Source organism: Rhinatrema bivittatum, chromosome 2 (assembly GCF_901001135.1).
Source record: "Rhinatrema bivittatum chromosome 2, aRhiBiv1.1, whole genome shotgun sequence".
NCBI lineage: Eukaryota > Metazoa > Chordata > Amphibia > Gymnophiona > Rhinatrematidae > Rhinatrema > Rhinatrema bivittatum.
The window spans coordinates 689,776,918-689,794,380 of record NC_042616.1 but is presented as its reverse complement, the minus strand read 5'-3'; the positions used below and the strand labels follow the sequence as shown (position 1 = coordinate 689,794,380).

At 44.0% G+C, this 17,463-nt stretch overlaps 1 protein-coding gene across 2 annotated transcripts; it reads left to right on the top strand.

Annotated features, from left to right (window-relative positions):
- Positions 1–2,272: 2,272 nt before the first annotated feature.
- RBIS (ribosomal biogenesis factor) lies at positions 2,273–16,479 on the top strand. 2 transcript variants are annotated; one of them, XM_029591585.1, is made up of 4 exons: positions 2,273–2,433; positions 3,657–3,770; positions 6,750–6,866; positions 16,217–16,479. In XM_029591585.1, the coding sequence occupies exons 2-4, from the start codon at positions 3,660–3,662 to the stop codon at positions 16,283–16,285; spliced, it is 297 nt and encodes a 98-aa protein (XP_029447445.1). In that variant the 5' UTR covers positions 2,273–2,433; positions 3,657–3,659; the 3' UTR covers positions 16,286–16,479. The 2 variants fall into 2 exon arrangements, with proteins under 2 accessions (XP_029447445.1, XP_029447447.1); XM_029591587.1 differs by having other exon boundaries at positions 2,279–2,409.
- Positions 16,480–17,463: the final 984 nt, after the last annotated feature.

Sequence of the window (17,463 nt, the reverse complement as noted above, 5' to 3'; positions counted from 1 at the left end):
TTGGATTCAGAGACAACCAACGCGAGCCATTACTTTTTTTTACAGTCTGGAGTACTGATGCTCAGACATTAAGGAAAATACACAGGATTGCTTCTATGGCCAAGTCCATAAGCAAAGCACGTCAAGCAAAATGACTGATACATGGGGGTAACCTGCACGGCGTGGCAGATACTACCACGGAAAGCTTGCTGGGCAGACTGGATGGAACATTGGTCCTTTTCTGCCATCATTTCTTGTTTCAATTAACAAACACCAGCCCACCTCATTTTTTTTTAGCAAAGACAAAATGGAGTATCTGAACGTTCAAGCATGATTTTATAAATACATTTTTATTTGCGTTAAAAATATTTTAGAATAAGTACACAATACTGCTTGCTAAAAAAAATGAGGTGGGCTGGTGGTTGTTAATGATTTTAAAGTTCTGCTACGGCATCCGGGATTGTACCAAACAAGGCCTATGTACGAAACTACCACCTTTACTTTCAGATATTTTATGACAGTCGACAAGTTTATGAGTTTTGTGATCAGGGTGGTATTTTTTTTTGTTTCTGTGTTAGATTTGTCACCTTGACAGTGGAAATTTTTGACTTTCTCTGCAGAAAATCTAAGCTAAACGATATTACAGCAGGAAACAGGGTGATAGTACAATAAGGGAAACATGGCAAATACACCGCAAAGACAGAACATTTAAAACAAACAGGGAACTAAACTGAAACAGCCCATTTTTGTTTTGCTCAAAACAAAACATTTTTGTTTTGCTCAAAACAAAAGCATGGTGCCATTGAAAAACTTCAAAACATTCATGTTATTTATTTCAACAAATAGTACTTGCCAAAACAAAGAACCTGAAAAAAAAAATGAAGCCCCTCAAAATGAAATTTGGCTAAAAATGAAATATATTGCCCTCACATCCCCATTATACATATATAAAACAAAGTTCAATATTTAAATGTATGTGTTTTTACAGGATTGTTCTAGGATGGTTGAGTTTAATTATCAAAATCTTAGAGGGTGGCCTATGAGTTTGAAAGTTATTTGGGGGAAAGGGGACACAAAACGTAAGGTTCATTTAGAATGACTAATACCCTTGCACTAGAAGACCCTTAACACCACACTTTTGCTAGACTGTAATGGCCAGAAGGTGGAAAGTGCCTCATGCTGCACTTGCATGGATCTGCAAGGGCTTGAAGAGAATAGAGGTGTGCTAGCATTGGTCAGCACTGGGCCTAATGGAAGAGGTAGCATGCGGCTTCCTCCCATCAGGTGGCACAGAAGAGAAAAGCTGCATTAGTGGGCAAGCAGCATCAAATTAATTGGTGGGGAGAGAGAGAAAAAGGGAGCATGCTGGAGTTGGGGAGGAGAGGGAAGGGGGTGGTCAATATGAAAGAAATAAAAGGGGCCTATCCACAAAAGTTTGCCTGAGCTCCTTAAGTGGTTAAAGGGGCATTGGCAGAGACAGTTATGGGGAGTCAATGCATGTCCATAAAACATGGGGCTTTGCTGGGCTCAAGAATCAAAGACTTTGCATAAAAAAAAAGAAGAAAGTGCTGCATACTCCTGAGGGAAAACAAGAGCTATAGCAGCAAAATATGTGATAGCCTGCCACCAGGACTGAATTAAATCTGATGAAGTACAATCTGGACCAGCACCAAAACCTGACACATTCTCTGATGCTGTACTTTGTGTAGTCTGTAACTTTACTATTACTTTTATTTTGTCATTTTTCCTCTCTTTTCTTTCCCTTTTAATTTTAATCGTTGCATACATTACTTTAGAAAGCAAAATATCCATACTAATAAAATTATCTGCATTTGAACTCTGCTCTGTGCCTACACTTAGATTGTAAGCCCTCTGGGGATAGGGAAATACCTACAGTACCTGAATGTAAACCGATGTGATATCTCAGATCGAATGTCGGTATATAAAAAATAATAATAATAATAATACACCATTGGTAGCAGCAGTAACTATGTGGCGAGGGTCCAAGTTTACAATATCTCCACCTTAGCAATAGCAAGTATATTTCTATGGATGAGTTTCTCAGCAAGTTTGTCTTTAAGCAAACATCTGAAAACTGCAGCAGGGGCCGGCACCAGAGTGATACAACTTCCAGTTCCAATTTCCACCAGCCTTTAGTGTCATCCTGTTGTTCCTGGCAGGCCGGACTACGAACAGTCAACCAATCATATTCATCGCTTTTCCTCTAGAGATGCAGAGAGAGGCTTGCAACGCAGGATGCAGTATGAACGTAATTTCTTGCCGACCGCTGGCAGTGCTGCTCCTTTACATCATCGATCGGCGCCTGCACGTGTGACATTGCGCGTTGAGTTTAGTTTCTGGTCACTGGCTGCAATAAAGTTCCGGTATCAGGAGAGGCTCGTCTTATAGATTAAAACCTTTGATCTCAGCGTACGATTATATTTTTATCATCGGGTAAGCATAGGGGGAATCATTTATCAAATTCTGCTATTATTTTTCTTATGCTTTAATTCGAGTTGTATCGTCTTATTTACAAACTCGGTTTTGACCAGGTTGAACAACCACCGAGCGGTGTTTACCAGCCTCGAACTTTGTCTGGGACAAGTAATAACAGCGCTTAGTGATTTTAAAGGAGCTGCGACACGTTGTTTGCTAGCTTGATCTCTAGGGTCCATCTGTTAAAGTACGGTGACTATATGCTAATTTGGGAACGCTAGGGTTTTTCTAATGATAGTTAACGGGTATCGAAAAATCACGATTGCGTCATCTGTGCTCTAGAGGACTGGGAGTCAGATAATCGCCTTTGAATATCTCAAAGTGCATTACTGCATTGTCCGTGTTTAATTTGGGGATACTTTAGAAAATAAAATCCTACTATTTGAACGTTCCAATGTGTCAGCTGCTGCGGATCAATAAGGTGGAGGAGCCAGAGCATAGAGGGGAACAGAGCGGGGGGAGGAGAGAGAAAAGTGGTGGCGGAGAGCTGAAGAGTAGTGGAGGATAGGAGACAGAAGGTGGTGAGGAAGGGCAAGGGCAGAAAAAATATCAGGAAACTAGTTAAAGACTGAACTAAGGGAAACGCGAAGCAAGAATGAAGTAGAAGTACGTAAAAGAAGTTTGTGAAAGATGACCACCAGATAAATGATAGGGAGAAAAAAGTGGCACCGCAAAAAGCAAGAGATTAAAAATTAAAAAAAAAGGGGTAAAAATGATGCTGGAAAGTATTTTGAATGCTTATGAACCAGGCCACATTTTTAGGAGACAGAGAGATGCTTTTTCATGTCTTTCAGCTTATTTTTTTCTTTTGCTCTGTCTCCCACCCTTTTCCAATGTTTTCCTTTCCACTCCCCTGCACATCCTGATGACAGTGGGCTACATTTATGGTGTTGGGTAGCAGTGGGATGACTCTGGCCTGGAGGTATTCAGCTCACGTTGCTCTTCTCTCTATAAAGACATCAAGCTGCGTGGAGCACTGTCACTTGAAATCATTTTCTGAAGAACGAGATGCTTTCTTTTTGTTTATAGCATGCACTAAAACCAACATGGAAGAAGACAAATTTCCACAGCACACCCCTAATATGTTTTCATGTTGATTTTAGTCATAATTTATAAGTCCCTTTTGGACATGTATTTGATGATGTCTGGAAATCCTAATTTTCTTTATTTGTATTAAACAGGCAATGGCTAAGAACAAGTCAAAAGGGCAGAAGCAGAAAAATGTATTCCATGTCGCTAACAAGAACCCAAAACCCAAAAATAAGGCCAAACCAGTTTTGACAAACCTTAAGAAGGTTAGTTTTTAGTATAATTTTCTTTAGTACTTTTTTCTATTTTCAACCCAGCTCTAAAGCAGTGTCCTCCTTGCCATTGGGATCAAGGGTTCATAGTTGTATGGAATTTACTTTTTCTACATTGTAGTTGCCATGCTTCCAAGGTAGTTCAATTTCATTTGTATTTATTTGTCTAAAAAAAAAAAAAGTGGTATGCAGCTGAGGTAAATTTTACAGAAGATTCCAGGAGAGTTAGGAGAAGAGACATTTTGAAGCCTCAATAGATGAAAGTTTGTAGTATGTTATCTCACACTAACGTGATGGTACCCTGTTAGAGTCCATCAAGCTAGGGTGAGAGAACAAAGTAGAAATTTCATCTTTGTGAGACTTTCCTCACTCCAAATGACATCAAATCTTCACCAAGGTGTACTGTGCTGTTCGTATGTTGCACTCTACATGAGAAACTGGCCCCTAAACCACCACCAACATCTCACCTCGACCAATTAGATGGCCCTACTATGGAGATATAAATAGTTGCACACTGTGAGGCCTCTCTCCCCACTGTAAATCGCTTTGGGCCTCCTTGAGAATACAATAGTCTAACTTCAGTGATGGGTAAATTTAATAGAATCATTACTAAAGAAAATTGTAGTGGAGCATGTTGAAATCTATTACATTACAGGATCCACATTAATATGGGTTTAGGAGAAGGATCCCCTTTGTTCAGTTTCTTTGTAAATCCATAAGACTTTAATAGTTTTTAATAATTTACTATAATAATAAAGGACATAGAGTACTACTTTGGCTTATTATGATGTGCCTTACTTTGCAATAAGTGTAATAAATCTGTAGAGATGTGAGTATGAGACATTTGTTACCAGACCAAAGTAGCTTCTAGAACCCAAAAGTGTATTCTTTTCTTACCAAGTATTGAGGGGCAAATTTTTAAAGGGTTACACACGTATATTACATGCGTAACCCCGAAAACCTATTTTGCATAGGCTTGGCGAGGCGCGCAAGCCCCAGGACACGCGTATGTCCCGGGGCTTGAAAAAGGGGGTGGGGCATGGGCGGGGCCTCCAAGCACAGCAGCCATTTGCCACTGTGCCGGAGAGCGCGGGCCGGCCGTCGCGCGCAACCTATGCCTGGGTGCAACTTAAAAGTTAAAGGTAAAAGGGGGGGGGGGGGGGGGGAGGAACAGAGGAAGGCTGCATGGCTTGGCACGCGCAAGTCGCACAATTGTGCACCCCCTTGCGCGCGCCGTCCCTGGATTTTATAACAGGCGCACGCTTGTTATAAAATCGGGCGGTAGATTTTAAATTCTGGCCCTATGTGTATTGCAGCAGATAGAACAGAGATGCCAGTCTGATACTGCTCTTCTCCCAGTTCATATTCCCAGATGTCCTCCTTCTGCTCTCTCCACTCAGGAGCGATGGCTTTTGTTCCATTTTGACATCACATTGTATGCTATTTAATTAGTTTTATACTTCCTATTAGTGTATATTCTACCACTGAAAGTTTTCTTGCAGCTTTAGTTTGTTAAATTTTTTTTTTTTTTTGTAGATTAGGTGAAAGCAGGTATTCTTGCTAAATTAGATACCTTGTAGCTGCGTTTATACTTTAGTATGTGGTTTATTTCTGACCTATACCAAGTGATTTTAAGAGTTTTCTAAGATGGTATGACTACAGTAATCTCTTCTCATAAGTGTAGATACCAGCTATAGTTCATTTGCCACAAGCTTTTGTCATGCTTTCATCTGTCATTTTGTGTAGGGTTAATGGTATGAGTCTGAAAGTGGTAAACTAACACAAGATAAATAGAATGAGAGTACTGTCAAAATAAAATCAGAATTGGATAAATTAAAACAAGCAAAAGAAACAAAGTTATGGTAAAGCCACAGATACAGTAAGGGCTGTGGTATTGCAAGAAGGGAAAATGTAGACTACCATATTTTTTTTTCTGCCATAGTTTGTGTTTTACAGAGATATAAAAATGTGAAAGCTTATCTGCTAGTCAAAAATGGAGGAGTCAGGCCAATATTTTTGCTCTGTTGTTTTTTTTTTGTTTTTGTGTTTTAAAAACTTGTTGAAAATCTGTTCTGTGACTTTCTTTTTGCTCAGATTTTTGTCATAGGGCCTTTTATTTATTATCTCTGGCTTTTCCTCTTTCACACTTATGTCCCTTCTCTGCTGGGCACGTGGGGCAAGCGCTGGCAATGGTAGTTCTTTTCAGCATTTGGTTTCCTGCAGCAGAACAGCTTCTGTCAGGCCTCATGCAACAGCACCGGCATGCTCCTCCTGTCAGACGCCATCCTGAGCCTCCTGCTGCAGTGGAGGCTTCTAATGGGCTCCAGTAACATGGCACTGTTTTTTTCCAAACTTATACAATTTTTTTTTTTTTTAGCTTTTATCAGTATCCTACTAAATTGAGCTTCCCAATACACAGGCTAATATGGACACCTCTAACTATGGAGGTCATTTTTCAAATCATCATGGGCCATTATTGCAAGCATGAAGGCATTATCCTATGCGCTAACCCCCTAACGCACATGACAACTCCGGCATTGCGAGTTGAAAACGAAAATTAGGGAAAGGGGAGGAGTTTGGGCAGGGTTTAGGCAAGGCTAAGGAAATTTAGGGGTTGTAACGCTGCCGGCGATACATTATCACGCATTAGTACCAGAAATAGCTACAGCTTTTTCATTGGGGCTCAGCTGCGATCGTGTGCAGCACACCTGCAAACGCGGCATGTGAAAAACACACCGCTGCGATGTGGCTGCCTGCTCACTAGTGCCTTGCTTGCCCCCTTTTTTTTTTCCTACAGCTCATCATTCTGCTATCCAGCCATGCTAAGAGAAATCTACTTACTTGCAGCTACTTAAGGTGGCATCAACACAGAGTATCTGATATACTGATTATATTTATAGCGGAATGATAAATCCTCCAGCAGCTTTACAATCCTTTTCAACCAACCATTCAGTGATCTTATTTTCTTTGCAGATACATGTGATGAATGAGGAGAATATTAGCAGAATTAATAAAACTTTCACCAAAATCCAAACTGAAGTCAAATACCTGACAAAAGAGGTGGCATCTGAACCTCAGCTAAGGCATCAGGTACATTCTTTACAAATTATTTATATAAAATTTGGAATTGAATCCAGCTAACTGGAAGGCTTATGGGATGAAAGCAAAGCAACATCAAATGAGATATGAGCCCTTAGCACATAAGGCAAAGGGAAGGAAATTGGCATCTGTTTTTCAGGGTTGGCCATGAGCAAGAAGGTAACAAACTACATTTTTTTTATGCTGTCCTAAAGCTACCTTTTTTCATGTTAAAGTGTGTGTGTATGGGGGGGGGGGTTGAATGTACATTTCCTTCTCCTCCCCCCCCCCCCCACTAATTTGGTGATGAGTACATACCCCCTTAGCTAGGAGTTCTCCAAAAACTATTGCTCCCCCCCAGGCCCAGATGGGAGCTGAAGATGCTTCTTCCTTCCTAAGCCTCCCCCAGTCCAGCCCCTATAAGGAAGTCTCTTATCCACTTCACTCTTAGTGCTCCTCTTGCTGATGGGGAAGGTGAGGTTTAAGACCATAACCTAGAGCTGCTTTCCTAACCCTTGCCACTGCAGCAAATATGACCCAGTTTATACAGTACAGGATCATCTAACTCAGCTACTAAAGCCAAGCTGCCATTCTGACTGTAGCTAACAGACAGTTCCCACTTGTAGTAGGTGCTACTGGCCTCATTTAAAAAGTGCTTTAGGTCTAGCCCTGTTGCCTATGCCTATAAGCTCGAGCAAGAAGCACGTATTAAGACTGGCATTAGCAGTGAATTTGACAGATTGAGCTCATACTAATCAGACCTTGGTTTATGAGTAAGATTCATTCCTGTTATAGTATGCATGAAATCCAATATGTACTGCTGCCACCTGGCTGATATAAAGTGCAGTGGTGGTAGCTTCTGCTGCTTTCATGATATGCTTATGGAGGAGGTTTGTGCATCAGGCAGTTTGTTTACCATTAATGTCACAGCTGGACAAACAAAGTCTATAAGTACTGTATAGCATAAAACATGCTAGCAATCATGATATAAGATCTATTTCCCACAGAAGTATGCTTTATTTGTTACTGAAATGAAAAAAAAAACCAGCTTAGGACTTGTCTGATGCTTAAAATGCCAGAAGTATAGGTATTACTTTTCTTTGCTTACTAGAACCATTACTTGAAAATAAGTTGTAGTGATAGAGGTGGGTACTGTCTGTCAGATTTTTGGCAGAAATTTTCTCAAAAACCAAACCATAATTAAGAATACCACCACCACATAAAGTAGAGTTGCTTACCTGTAACAGGTGTTCTCCCAGGACAGCAGGATGTTAGTCCTCACGCATGGGTGACATCATCAGATGGAGCCCTGTCACAGAACTCTTTTGTCAAGTTTTCTAGAACTTTGACTGGCCTACTGAGCATACCCAGCATGCCACTACCCTGTGGCCACACAGGGTCCCCCCTTCAGTCTCAGTTGTAGCAAAACGTACGAGCGAAAAATAAAACAAATCGTAGGTGAACCCAACTCTGCGGAGTGGCGGGCAGGTTTCGTAAGGACTAACATCCTGCTGTCTTGGGAGAACACTTGTTACAGGTAAGCAACTCTGCTTTACGGGGTGGTGGTATTCTGCTTTCTCCCATGACAAGTAGGATGGTAGTCCTCACACATGGGTGAATAGCAAGCAACAGGCTGCTCAAATAAGAGTAAATCAAGCAGCACCCAAAAATGTGCAACAGGCATAACAAGGGTTCTGTTGGTAAGGAAGGGCAGCCTGAAATTCAGAGTGGGTTGTAGGTAGGAAGAGTTGGGTTCCTAAACTGGAAACAAATTACACAGTACAGACTGGCCAAAGACGCTGTCCTGCCTGCCAGTTTTGTCCAGACAGTAATGAGCTGCAAAGCTATGGAGAGAGCTCTACAGCTTTGGCAATGGGTAACGAATGGAAGTGTGCTACTGATGTTGCCATGGCTCTGACTGAATGTGCTTTCACACATCCCCTCTAGCAGAAGGCCTGCTTGCTGGTAGCAAAAGGAAATACAGTCCGCCAACCAGGTGGACAGGGTCTGCTTGCCCACTGCAACTCCATTTTTATCAAAGGAAACAGAGTTGGGTGGGACTGCCTATGGGCTGCAGTGCGGTCTAAATAAAATGCAAGTGCATATTTACAGTCAAAGGAGTGCAGGGCCCGCTCACGTGGGTGTGAGTGAGGCCTCGGAAAAAAGGTGGGCAGTATTATGGATTGATTCAAGTGGAAATCACACTACCTTTGGCAAGAATTTAGGGTGTGTGCAGAGCACTACCCGGTTGTGGAGAAATCTTGTATAAGGTGGGTACGTTACCAGTGCCTGGAGCTCACTGACTCTGTGAGCTGATGTTATAGCCACTAGAAATATAACTTTCCAAGTGATATGTTGTAGCTCATAGGAATGGGCTCAAACGGGGAGACCACATGAACCTTGCTAGCACAACATTGAGGTCCCAGGCTGCACTTGGGGGATGCAGTGAAGGCTTCAGCTGTAGAAAGCCTCTCATAAAGCGCCCAAGGGGTTGCGCCAAAATTGGGGCATCCCCTATCCCTTTATGGTAAGAGGCTATGGCACTTACATGTACCTGGATGGAGGAAGACTGTAGGCCAGACTGAGAGAGGTGCCAGAGATAGTCCCAGAGCCTTGTTGGAGGCAGGAGAAGGGATCTAGACCTTTTGGCATGCACCACAAGGAGAACCTCTTCCACTTTGATCAGTAAGATTTCCGAGTAGAAGGCTTTCATTAAGCTACGAGGACCTAGGAGACATCAGTGGAAAAGTCAAGGGATTGCAAAATCAACCTTTCAATATCCAAGCTGTCAGAGACAGAGGTTCATATGACGTAACGCGCTCTCATTCTGCAGTATGAGAGTTGGCACTATGCTCAGGCTCATACTGGATAGAGAGGTCGCGAAGAATGGGAAACCAAACTTGTCGCGGCCTATACGGGGCTATAAGGATCATTGTGCCCCGGTCTTGACGTAACTTAATTGAGTCTTGCTGATGAGTGGACTAGGAGGGTACGCGTATAGCAGACCCGTGCTCCATGAGTGCGCAAAGGCATCCATCATTGGTGTCTTGCGGCTGCGGTGCAGAGAAGAATTGGTCCACTTTGCAGTTGTGAAAGGACGCAAAGTGGTTGATGTCTGGGTGACCCCACTGGTTGTGGGGATGAAAGGTCCAGCTGTGACGGTCTGCCATCACATTCTTTGTGTCCGCCAGGTAGGTGGCTCTCAGTAGCATGGAATGTGATAGAGCCCAGGCTCAGATTTGCACCACCTCCTGGCAAAGGTAAGAGCCTGTGCCCCCCTGTTTTTTGAGATACCACATCGCTACCTGGTTGTCTGTTGAATTAGGATTTCCTTGTTGGATAGGCAAGCCTGGAATGTGAATAGGGCATACGGTATCACCCGGAGCGCTAGAAAATTGATCTGATGGTCTGCTTCTGCTCTGGTCCAGACTTCTTGTGTTTGCAGTCCACTGCCATGGGCTCCCCCACCTAGGTTGGAGGCATCTGTGGTCAACATTATTTGCAGTTCTGGTGGCTGGAAGGGTAGTCCCTTGCGTAAATTGGATTCCCTTGTCCACCAAGCCAGGGATGGGCAAAGCTGGCTGGTTACCAGGATGACCTGTGAAAGGTGTTGAGTGGCTTGGGACCACTGGGATTTTAAAGTCCATTGTGTTACCCTCATGGCAAGACGAGCCATTGGAGTGACATGGACTGTGGATGCCATGTGTCCCAGCAAGGTTAGGAGCAGACGAGCTGATGCTGTCTGACAACGCTGGACTGTCTTGGCCATGTTGAACAGTGTCTTTGTGCAGTCCTCTGGGAGGGCTGCTCTGGCCATGGTAGTGTCTAGGTCTGCTCCGATGAAAGAGAGCTGGCGTAATGGAGTCAGAGGGGATTTGAGATAATTTATCAGAAACCCCAAGGACTGGAGCAGCTGTATGGTAGGATGGAGAGAGTGAAGTGCTCCTTCCCTGGATGGACTTCTGAGGAGCCAATCGTCCAGATATGGGTAGACGTGGACACTCTCACGTCTCCATTGTGCCACCACGACTGCTAAGATACTTCGTGAACACCTGGGGTGCTGAGGTAAAGCCAAACGGTAGTACTCTGTACTGAAAGTGTTTGTGTCCCACTAGGAATCTCAGGTATTTGCGATGAGGGAATATTGCTATATGGGCGTAAGCATCCTGAAGATCTAGAGAGCAGAGCCAGTCTCCTTGCTGCAGAAGTGGAAGCATAGTGCCCAAGGCAACCATCCTGAACCACTCCTTGCGAAGGTATTTGTTTAGGACGCAGAGGTCCAAGATAGGACGTATGCCACATTTTTTTTCGGGATTAGAAAGTATCGAGAGTAGAACCCCCTTCCGCGCTGCAGCTGGGGAACCGGTTCTAGGGTTCTGGACTGCAGTAGGATAGAGTTCTGCCTCAAGGAGCACTATGGAATCACTCAGGCTCCATGGCGGGACTGGTGGAGAGTCTGGGGGGCACAATAAAGAAATTTAGATGGTAACTGTGGGTTACTATAGACAGCACACATGAGCTCCTCCTCATTCATAACCAGCAGACCCTTAAGCTGACCCCTTCTAATGACCCCTCGACCACCTCTCTCAGCTCACAACCCTCTGTAAGAAACCTAGGCGTTCTAATTGACCCGCATCTGAGCCTCAAGACCCACATTAACTTGTCATAAAAGGAGGTTTTTATAAGCTCATGGTCATAAAAAAGCTCAAGCCCCTACTCCATACTCATGATCTCAAAACTGTTATCTAAGCCAACTTAATATCTAAGTTGGATTACTGCAACTCTTTGTCCCTTGGCCTCCCCTTCTCCACCATCAGACCTCTCCAGATACTTCAAAATGCGACAGCAAGGATAATCAGTAACGCACGTAAACCCCCATCCTCAAAGACCTACACTGTCTCCCCATCTCCTCCCGCATCCTGTTCAAAACCCTCACATCATACATAAAGCTATCTACAATCATAACTCTCTATGGCTCAATGAACCTCTCCAACCTACTCAATCCGCCCGCCCCACCAGAACAAACCTCAAATGCACCCTACAAGTCCCCACACTTAAGAAAGCCCATCTCTCAGCAACAAGGGCCCGGGCCCGTGCCCTCTCTATTGCGGGCCCCACTCTATGGAATTCTCTTCCTCCCAACCTCCATCTGGAGCCATGTCCATTTAAATTCCGAAAATTGCTAAAAACCTGACTTTTTCACCATGCCTTTCCGGATTAACTCTTCTGACACCACCGTCCTGCCCCCCCCCCCCCCCCCCCCCCCCCCCATCCCTAGCCTACTCAATCTAGTAAAATCTTGTAACCCTGTTAAACCCTATGTAATCAGTGTAAAATAACCCTGTAGTCCAAGTAATCTTATCAGTTCCATTTGTAAATCAAGTAATCTTGTATAATCTGTATATTCCCTTACTTGTTAATCATGTTACCTCTATCTTGTTTCTCTTCATTTAGTTTGTCAGGTTCACTGTTATGGAACCTTCTTTCAGTTGTCCTCCCCCCCCCCATCCCTTGTTAATTGTACTTTCCACCTTTTGTTATTATGTAAACCGATATGATGTGTACTTTAATGTCGGTATAGAAAAGCTGATAGATAAATAAATAAAGTGGCATAGGCAGCCTCTCACCGGTAAATCAGCTGATAGGTGCAAGGGAGGTTGACTGTTGCTCTCTAGATAGGAGTCAAAACCCTGCTGCAGGACCAGTCTGGGGGGCGGACTGTGTGCTAGGGGTTCAGTGCTGACGAGGTTGACCTCTGAGAGGTCAGGCCGACCAAGCACGAGATGGAGGAGGGTAGTACCTGCGTGGTCTATAGGTTAGTTTCCTGGTATCTCGTCCATTGCCTCTTCCGGCTGTAGCCGAGATATCTGAAGTGACAGTGGACAGTTGGCACAGGGTTTCATGGTGATCTTTGAGCTGCGCTACTGCCTCCTGAATCTTGTCACCAAATAAGTTGTCCCCTGTGCAGGGAAGGTCAGCCAATTTGTCCTGAACCTCTGGGCGGAGGTCAGAAGCTTTAAGCCAAGCCCAGCGCCTGGCACTAATTCCGGCTGCTGAGTTTTGAAAACATCGTTGGCTGCTCTGACCTCATGCTTCCCAGCCTCCAACCCTTTTTGCAGGATGGAGGAAAAGCCCTCTTGGAATTGTTCAGGCAGGGTCTTCAAGAAATCTTGGACTTGCTTCCAGAGATTTCTACTATAGTGGGTCATGTAAAGCAGGTAGGCCGCTATGCAAGCCATCAGCATTGACCCTTGGAAAACTCTGCAGCCTAAGGCATCTAATACCTTTTGCTCTGTCCCAGGTGGGGCAGAAGAGTGAGGGCAGGATCTTTTGACTTTCTTTTGAGCTGACTCTATCACCACAGATTGGTGAGGTAATTGGCTCTTTTGAAAACCTGGGGCTTGTTGTACCCAGTACGTGGCATCAGTCTTTTTGTTGACAGGAGGCACAGTTCCTGGGTGCTCCCAGAGGCGGTGCAAGAGGTCTAAAAGAACCTCATGGACAGGAATCACCATTATCTCTTTTGGAGCATCCACAAATTGTAGCACCTCCAGCATTTTGTGCCTGGCATCCTCCTCAGTTTCTAGTTTAAACGGAATAGTCTCAGACATCTCCTTGACAAAGTTGGCAAAGGAGAGGTCTTCTGGAGGGGAACGGTACCTTTCCTGCAGGGGTGAAGGCTCTGACAGAAGCTCCTCAGAAGCTTGTGACAAGTGTTCAGAGGAAACATCATCCCATGGGTCATAGGGAGACTCTCCTTCACCTACCGGGCCTCCAGATGGAGGAAGAAACCCAAATCCAGAAGGGTGGGAAAGCAGCACTAATGGACGGTGAGATGGCACAGAGATAGGCAGTACCAGCAGCAAAGGTGGCAGCGCCGGCATCAGGGCCATCGATGAGCATCAAGGCACTGGTAGACCTAATGGTCCTGGAACTGGCTTCTGCATCGGTGGTTCCTAGACAGGGGGAAGAGCCATGGGCTGCATCTTCTTCCTTCAAAGAACCTGGAATTGGTATCGAGACCGGGGGAGGGATCGGTGGTTGGCTGGGTGCCGACGAACCCGAAACGGGTACCAGTGGCAGGGCACTGATAAGGGTGTCAAAGCGCTCGGAGCCAACATTGAGGGTTCTGGCTGCAGTATGGGAGCCGGTGGTGACTTGAAGTCCCGAAGGGCACTCAGCACTGCCTCTTGGACCATATGGTCCAATTCCTCCCAAAAGGCATGGTTAACACGGCGCCTGGGGTAGGAGGTAGGCTAGGTGTTATAGGAGTGCCTACAGGAATCCATGGAGGCTCGGGGTCCTGGATCCAGAAGAGGATGGGGGCTCCTCTCCCGGGCCCTTTTCGGAGGCGGCTCAGCCGAGGTAGATGCCACTGCCGTGTCTGTGGCCGGCGCCAGACAGAGATGTAAGTCGGTGCCAGTGGCGATGCTTCCGCAGTGCTTGGCCCGGTCCTCCTCCGGTGCAGAGGACGATGACGCAGAATTCCTGGAATGGGACGGTCTCGGACGGTCACCCGCTCCTCTGTCCTTTTGAGATGTCGATGGAGAGAGGTCCGAGGAAGATGGAATCCCTCAACGCAGTGCGCCTTTACCTGGGGTCGATGGAGACGAGTGCTTAGAGGCAAACAAGTGCTCCATCTTCTCCAGTCGGGCATGGCGGCCTTTGGGTGTCACCTATGCACAACTTGGACACCGGACGTCGTGGGAAGGCCCAAGGCACAATACGCAGACATCATGCGGGTCCGTTATAGACATAGTCCTTGGACATTCGAGGCACTTCCAAAAACAGGTCACCATATTGGAAAAAAGGGGTACACGATCGGTAGCCGTTGGGCACCCAGAAGTACACCGCCGGGAACAGACTTACCGAAGAGTCAGAGGAGGTCTGTGTGCGATGGGGGACCCCAGGACGGGGAAAAATTGAAGAAAAACTTAAAAAAAAATTCCGTGAGGAAAAGTGAGAGAATTCGCTCAGAACTCCTAAAAACCACAAGACAACTGTTACGCGGAAAAAGAGACTGAAGGGGGGCCTCATGTGGCTACAGGGTTAGTGGCATGCTGGGCATGCTCAGTGTGCCAGTCAAAGTTCTAGAAACCCAGCATCAGTTTCCATTAGTAGTCAAAGTTCTAGAAACTTTGACCAAAGTGTTCTGTGACAGGGCTCCATCTGATTATGTCACCCATGTGTGAGGACTACCATCCTGGGAGAATGCACGACTGCTCAAAATAGGTTGATTGCAGATCTAGGTCCTGCACTCATTTTGCTATTATAATGCCCTGTTTGGGCCAGTTGAGAACTGCTTTGACAAGGCCTGCCTCTATTGGAGCTCTAGGTATATGTCATAGCTTTCATTCAAGTACTTGGCATGTGCATCATGATCATCTAAGCGAGAACTGTGCAAGTACTTTGGCTAAAAGTTGAAACTGCTGCCTTGCTTATGGGCAACGGTTCGACAAGTTTACAGGTAAAATATCATACAGACATGCTAAGACAAATCTAACTTGCAGCTACTTAAGTTAAAACTGGGCATATTTGATATGCTAAGGGGGCAATGATACAACATGTTGGTAATGTTATGTGGTACGGATAAGGGATGAAAATAAAACGTACCAGAGAGACCGAAAAGAACAAAAACCAACTGAAGCCTTAAAAAGGCAGCCATGAAGGGGTAGAACAAAGTCCTCTGTACCATGGAAAATGATTTTCCTGTATGTTGCACAGAACAGCTTTGTCATTTAAGCAAATAATAAATGGAAGTAAGACTGAGTAGGCGGTGGGCTAGTTGCACATAGGAAGCTACCACGGTGCTGAAACTTTCCTCAAAAAGTGAGAGAATTTTCTGACTTAAATCCCAATGGATATGGTCTGTTGCTTTTTTTTTTTTTTTTGCTTAAAAAATAAAAATATTCCCCAACATTGACTTGTCTTTCTTGACTTCACTCCTTCCATATCACTTTTGGTTATGTGTGCTCCTTGTTTAAAACACAAAAAAACCCCCTCCTCCATCCATCTTTAACCAACACCCTAGTTCCCCCCCCCCCCTAGCTTTCTCTGTTCCTCCTCTTAATATCCTCTAGTTTTCCTGAAAGAGACTTGGTGTTTACAGTAAAGGTTTTTTTTGTACTTTTTCACTTATATAAGGTGAGAACTTTGCAGGGAAAAATGTAATTTATCAATGATAAATAAATGTTCTGCTTTTGCTTAGTTCTCAATGGTTGGTGGTAGAAATTCATAGCAATTACTTAAACCAATTTTAAATTAATAGGTTTATAGTGTTTGAGTTGCAGTAAATTTTTACACAGATATGTACAGACACACAACTGCATGAAACTAATTACTTTGTAAACTTTTTGATTTAGCGTCTAAAGGAGCCTGAAGATGAAGCACTGAATATAGATGCTGCTGCAAACTTGTTCTCTCAGTTGTGAAAGTGGAAAAGTAAAAGAACCAGATTTCACAGTGGTAACTGCAACATACCCAGCATCAGTTTCCATTAGTAGTCAATTTAAGGCTATGCCTGTGTTCGCTGCTGCTTTATGCCCCAGAGTATGTGTACGAGAAATAAGAGACTGTTTTAGACAATACTTTGTATAGGTTTAATAAAAAAAAAAATCTCGTGAAATGTACAAGCATTGGCACATTTTAATATAAACTACACAAGCATTAACCTTTCCTAAAAAATATAGGAAAGTGGAATATCCTAAAGTCAGCAAAAGCTGTGAGGAACTTAAAGTGCTAAAACAGAAGGCACTTCACACAATGTATTCACTGAAACATGTATCCCAATCTAGTTCACATCCTTCACTTTGCCTCTGATTGGCAGTGAGACAGTTACATCTTGACTAAACAGTAAGAAACTAGCGTTGTGGCAGTGAAGCTCCAGAAAGAATTAAAAATTACATTATGGAGAGATTGTCAAGTGAGAGAATGAAGCCTGGGATCATATAAAAACAAAAACCTAGACAAAGTGCGATAAGACATTTTCCACTGATTTGTTTTACCCTACTAGAACACTCACATAAAGCAACTGGGGCTTTTGCTTGCTGATTACAAGTTACTTAAAAATATAGATACAAGTTTCCAATGCTTTGGACTGCTGTATTGGCACTACAACCTTTGCTCACTGCAGTACGCATTGTGGCAGTAGATTAAACAGTTTAGGAAAGTAAACATCTTTACCACTGTATCTTAAAATCAAAGTAAGGAAAAAAGGGTATTTTACTGTCTTAAACTTTTTAGATTTCATTGCCACAATGCACATTTCAGTGAAATGGTAATAGGAAAGTGGACATCTGTTTGCCAGAGCCCTGAACTTCCATAGTGTATTACAGATGAGGTCACAATGTTTGGAGTTAAGAGACAAACATGGATGTAAGGCAGAGAGGAAAGTATGCAATGGTCATACTATTTACATGCTGTGATTGGTACTGAAAAGCCTGAAGTTATGGAAACAAGATGGCAGAAACTGCCTGCTGAGTGGTACTGTGATAGTATGCAAAGTCCTAGCTGTGCTGCTAACCAAGATACATCTAAACCATGAAACAGAATTGACAACACTGCAAATGGCTCCAGTTCTGTGAACCCATTAGCACCAGGAGTTCTTTCT

Bases quoted from the DNA above. Each gene is read 5' to 3' on its own strand.
- RBIS (XM_029591585.1), top strand. From the start codon at position 3,660: ATGGCTAAGAACAAGTCAAAAGGGCAGAAGCAGAAAAATGTATTCCAT. The intron at 3,771-6,749 runs GTTAGTTTTTAG...TTTTCTTTGCAG, and splicing joins TTTTGACAAACCTTAAGAAG to ATACATGTGATGAATGAGGA. The intron at 6,867-16,216 runs GTACATTCTTTA...TTTTTGATTTAG, and splicing joins AACCTCAGCTAAGGCATCAG to CGTCTAAAGGAGCCTGAAGA.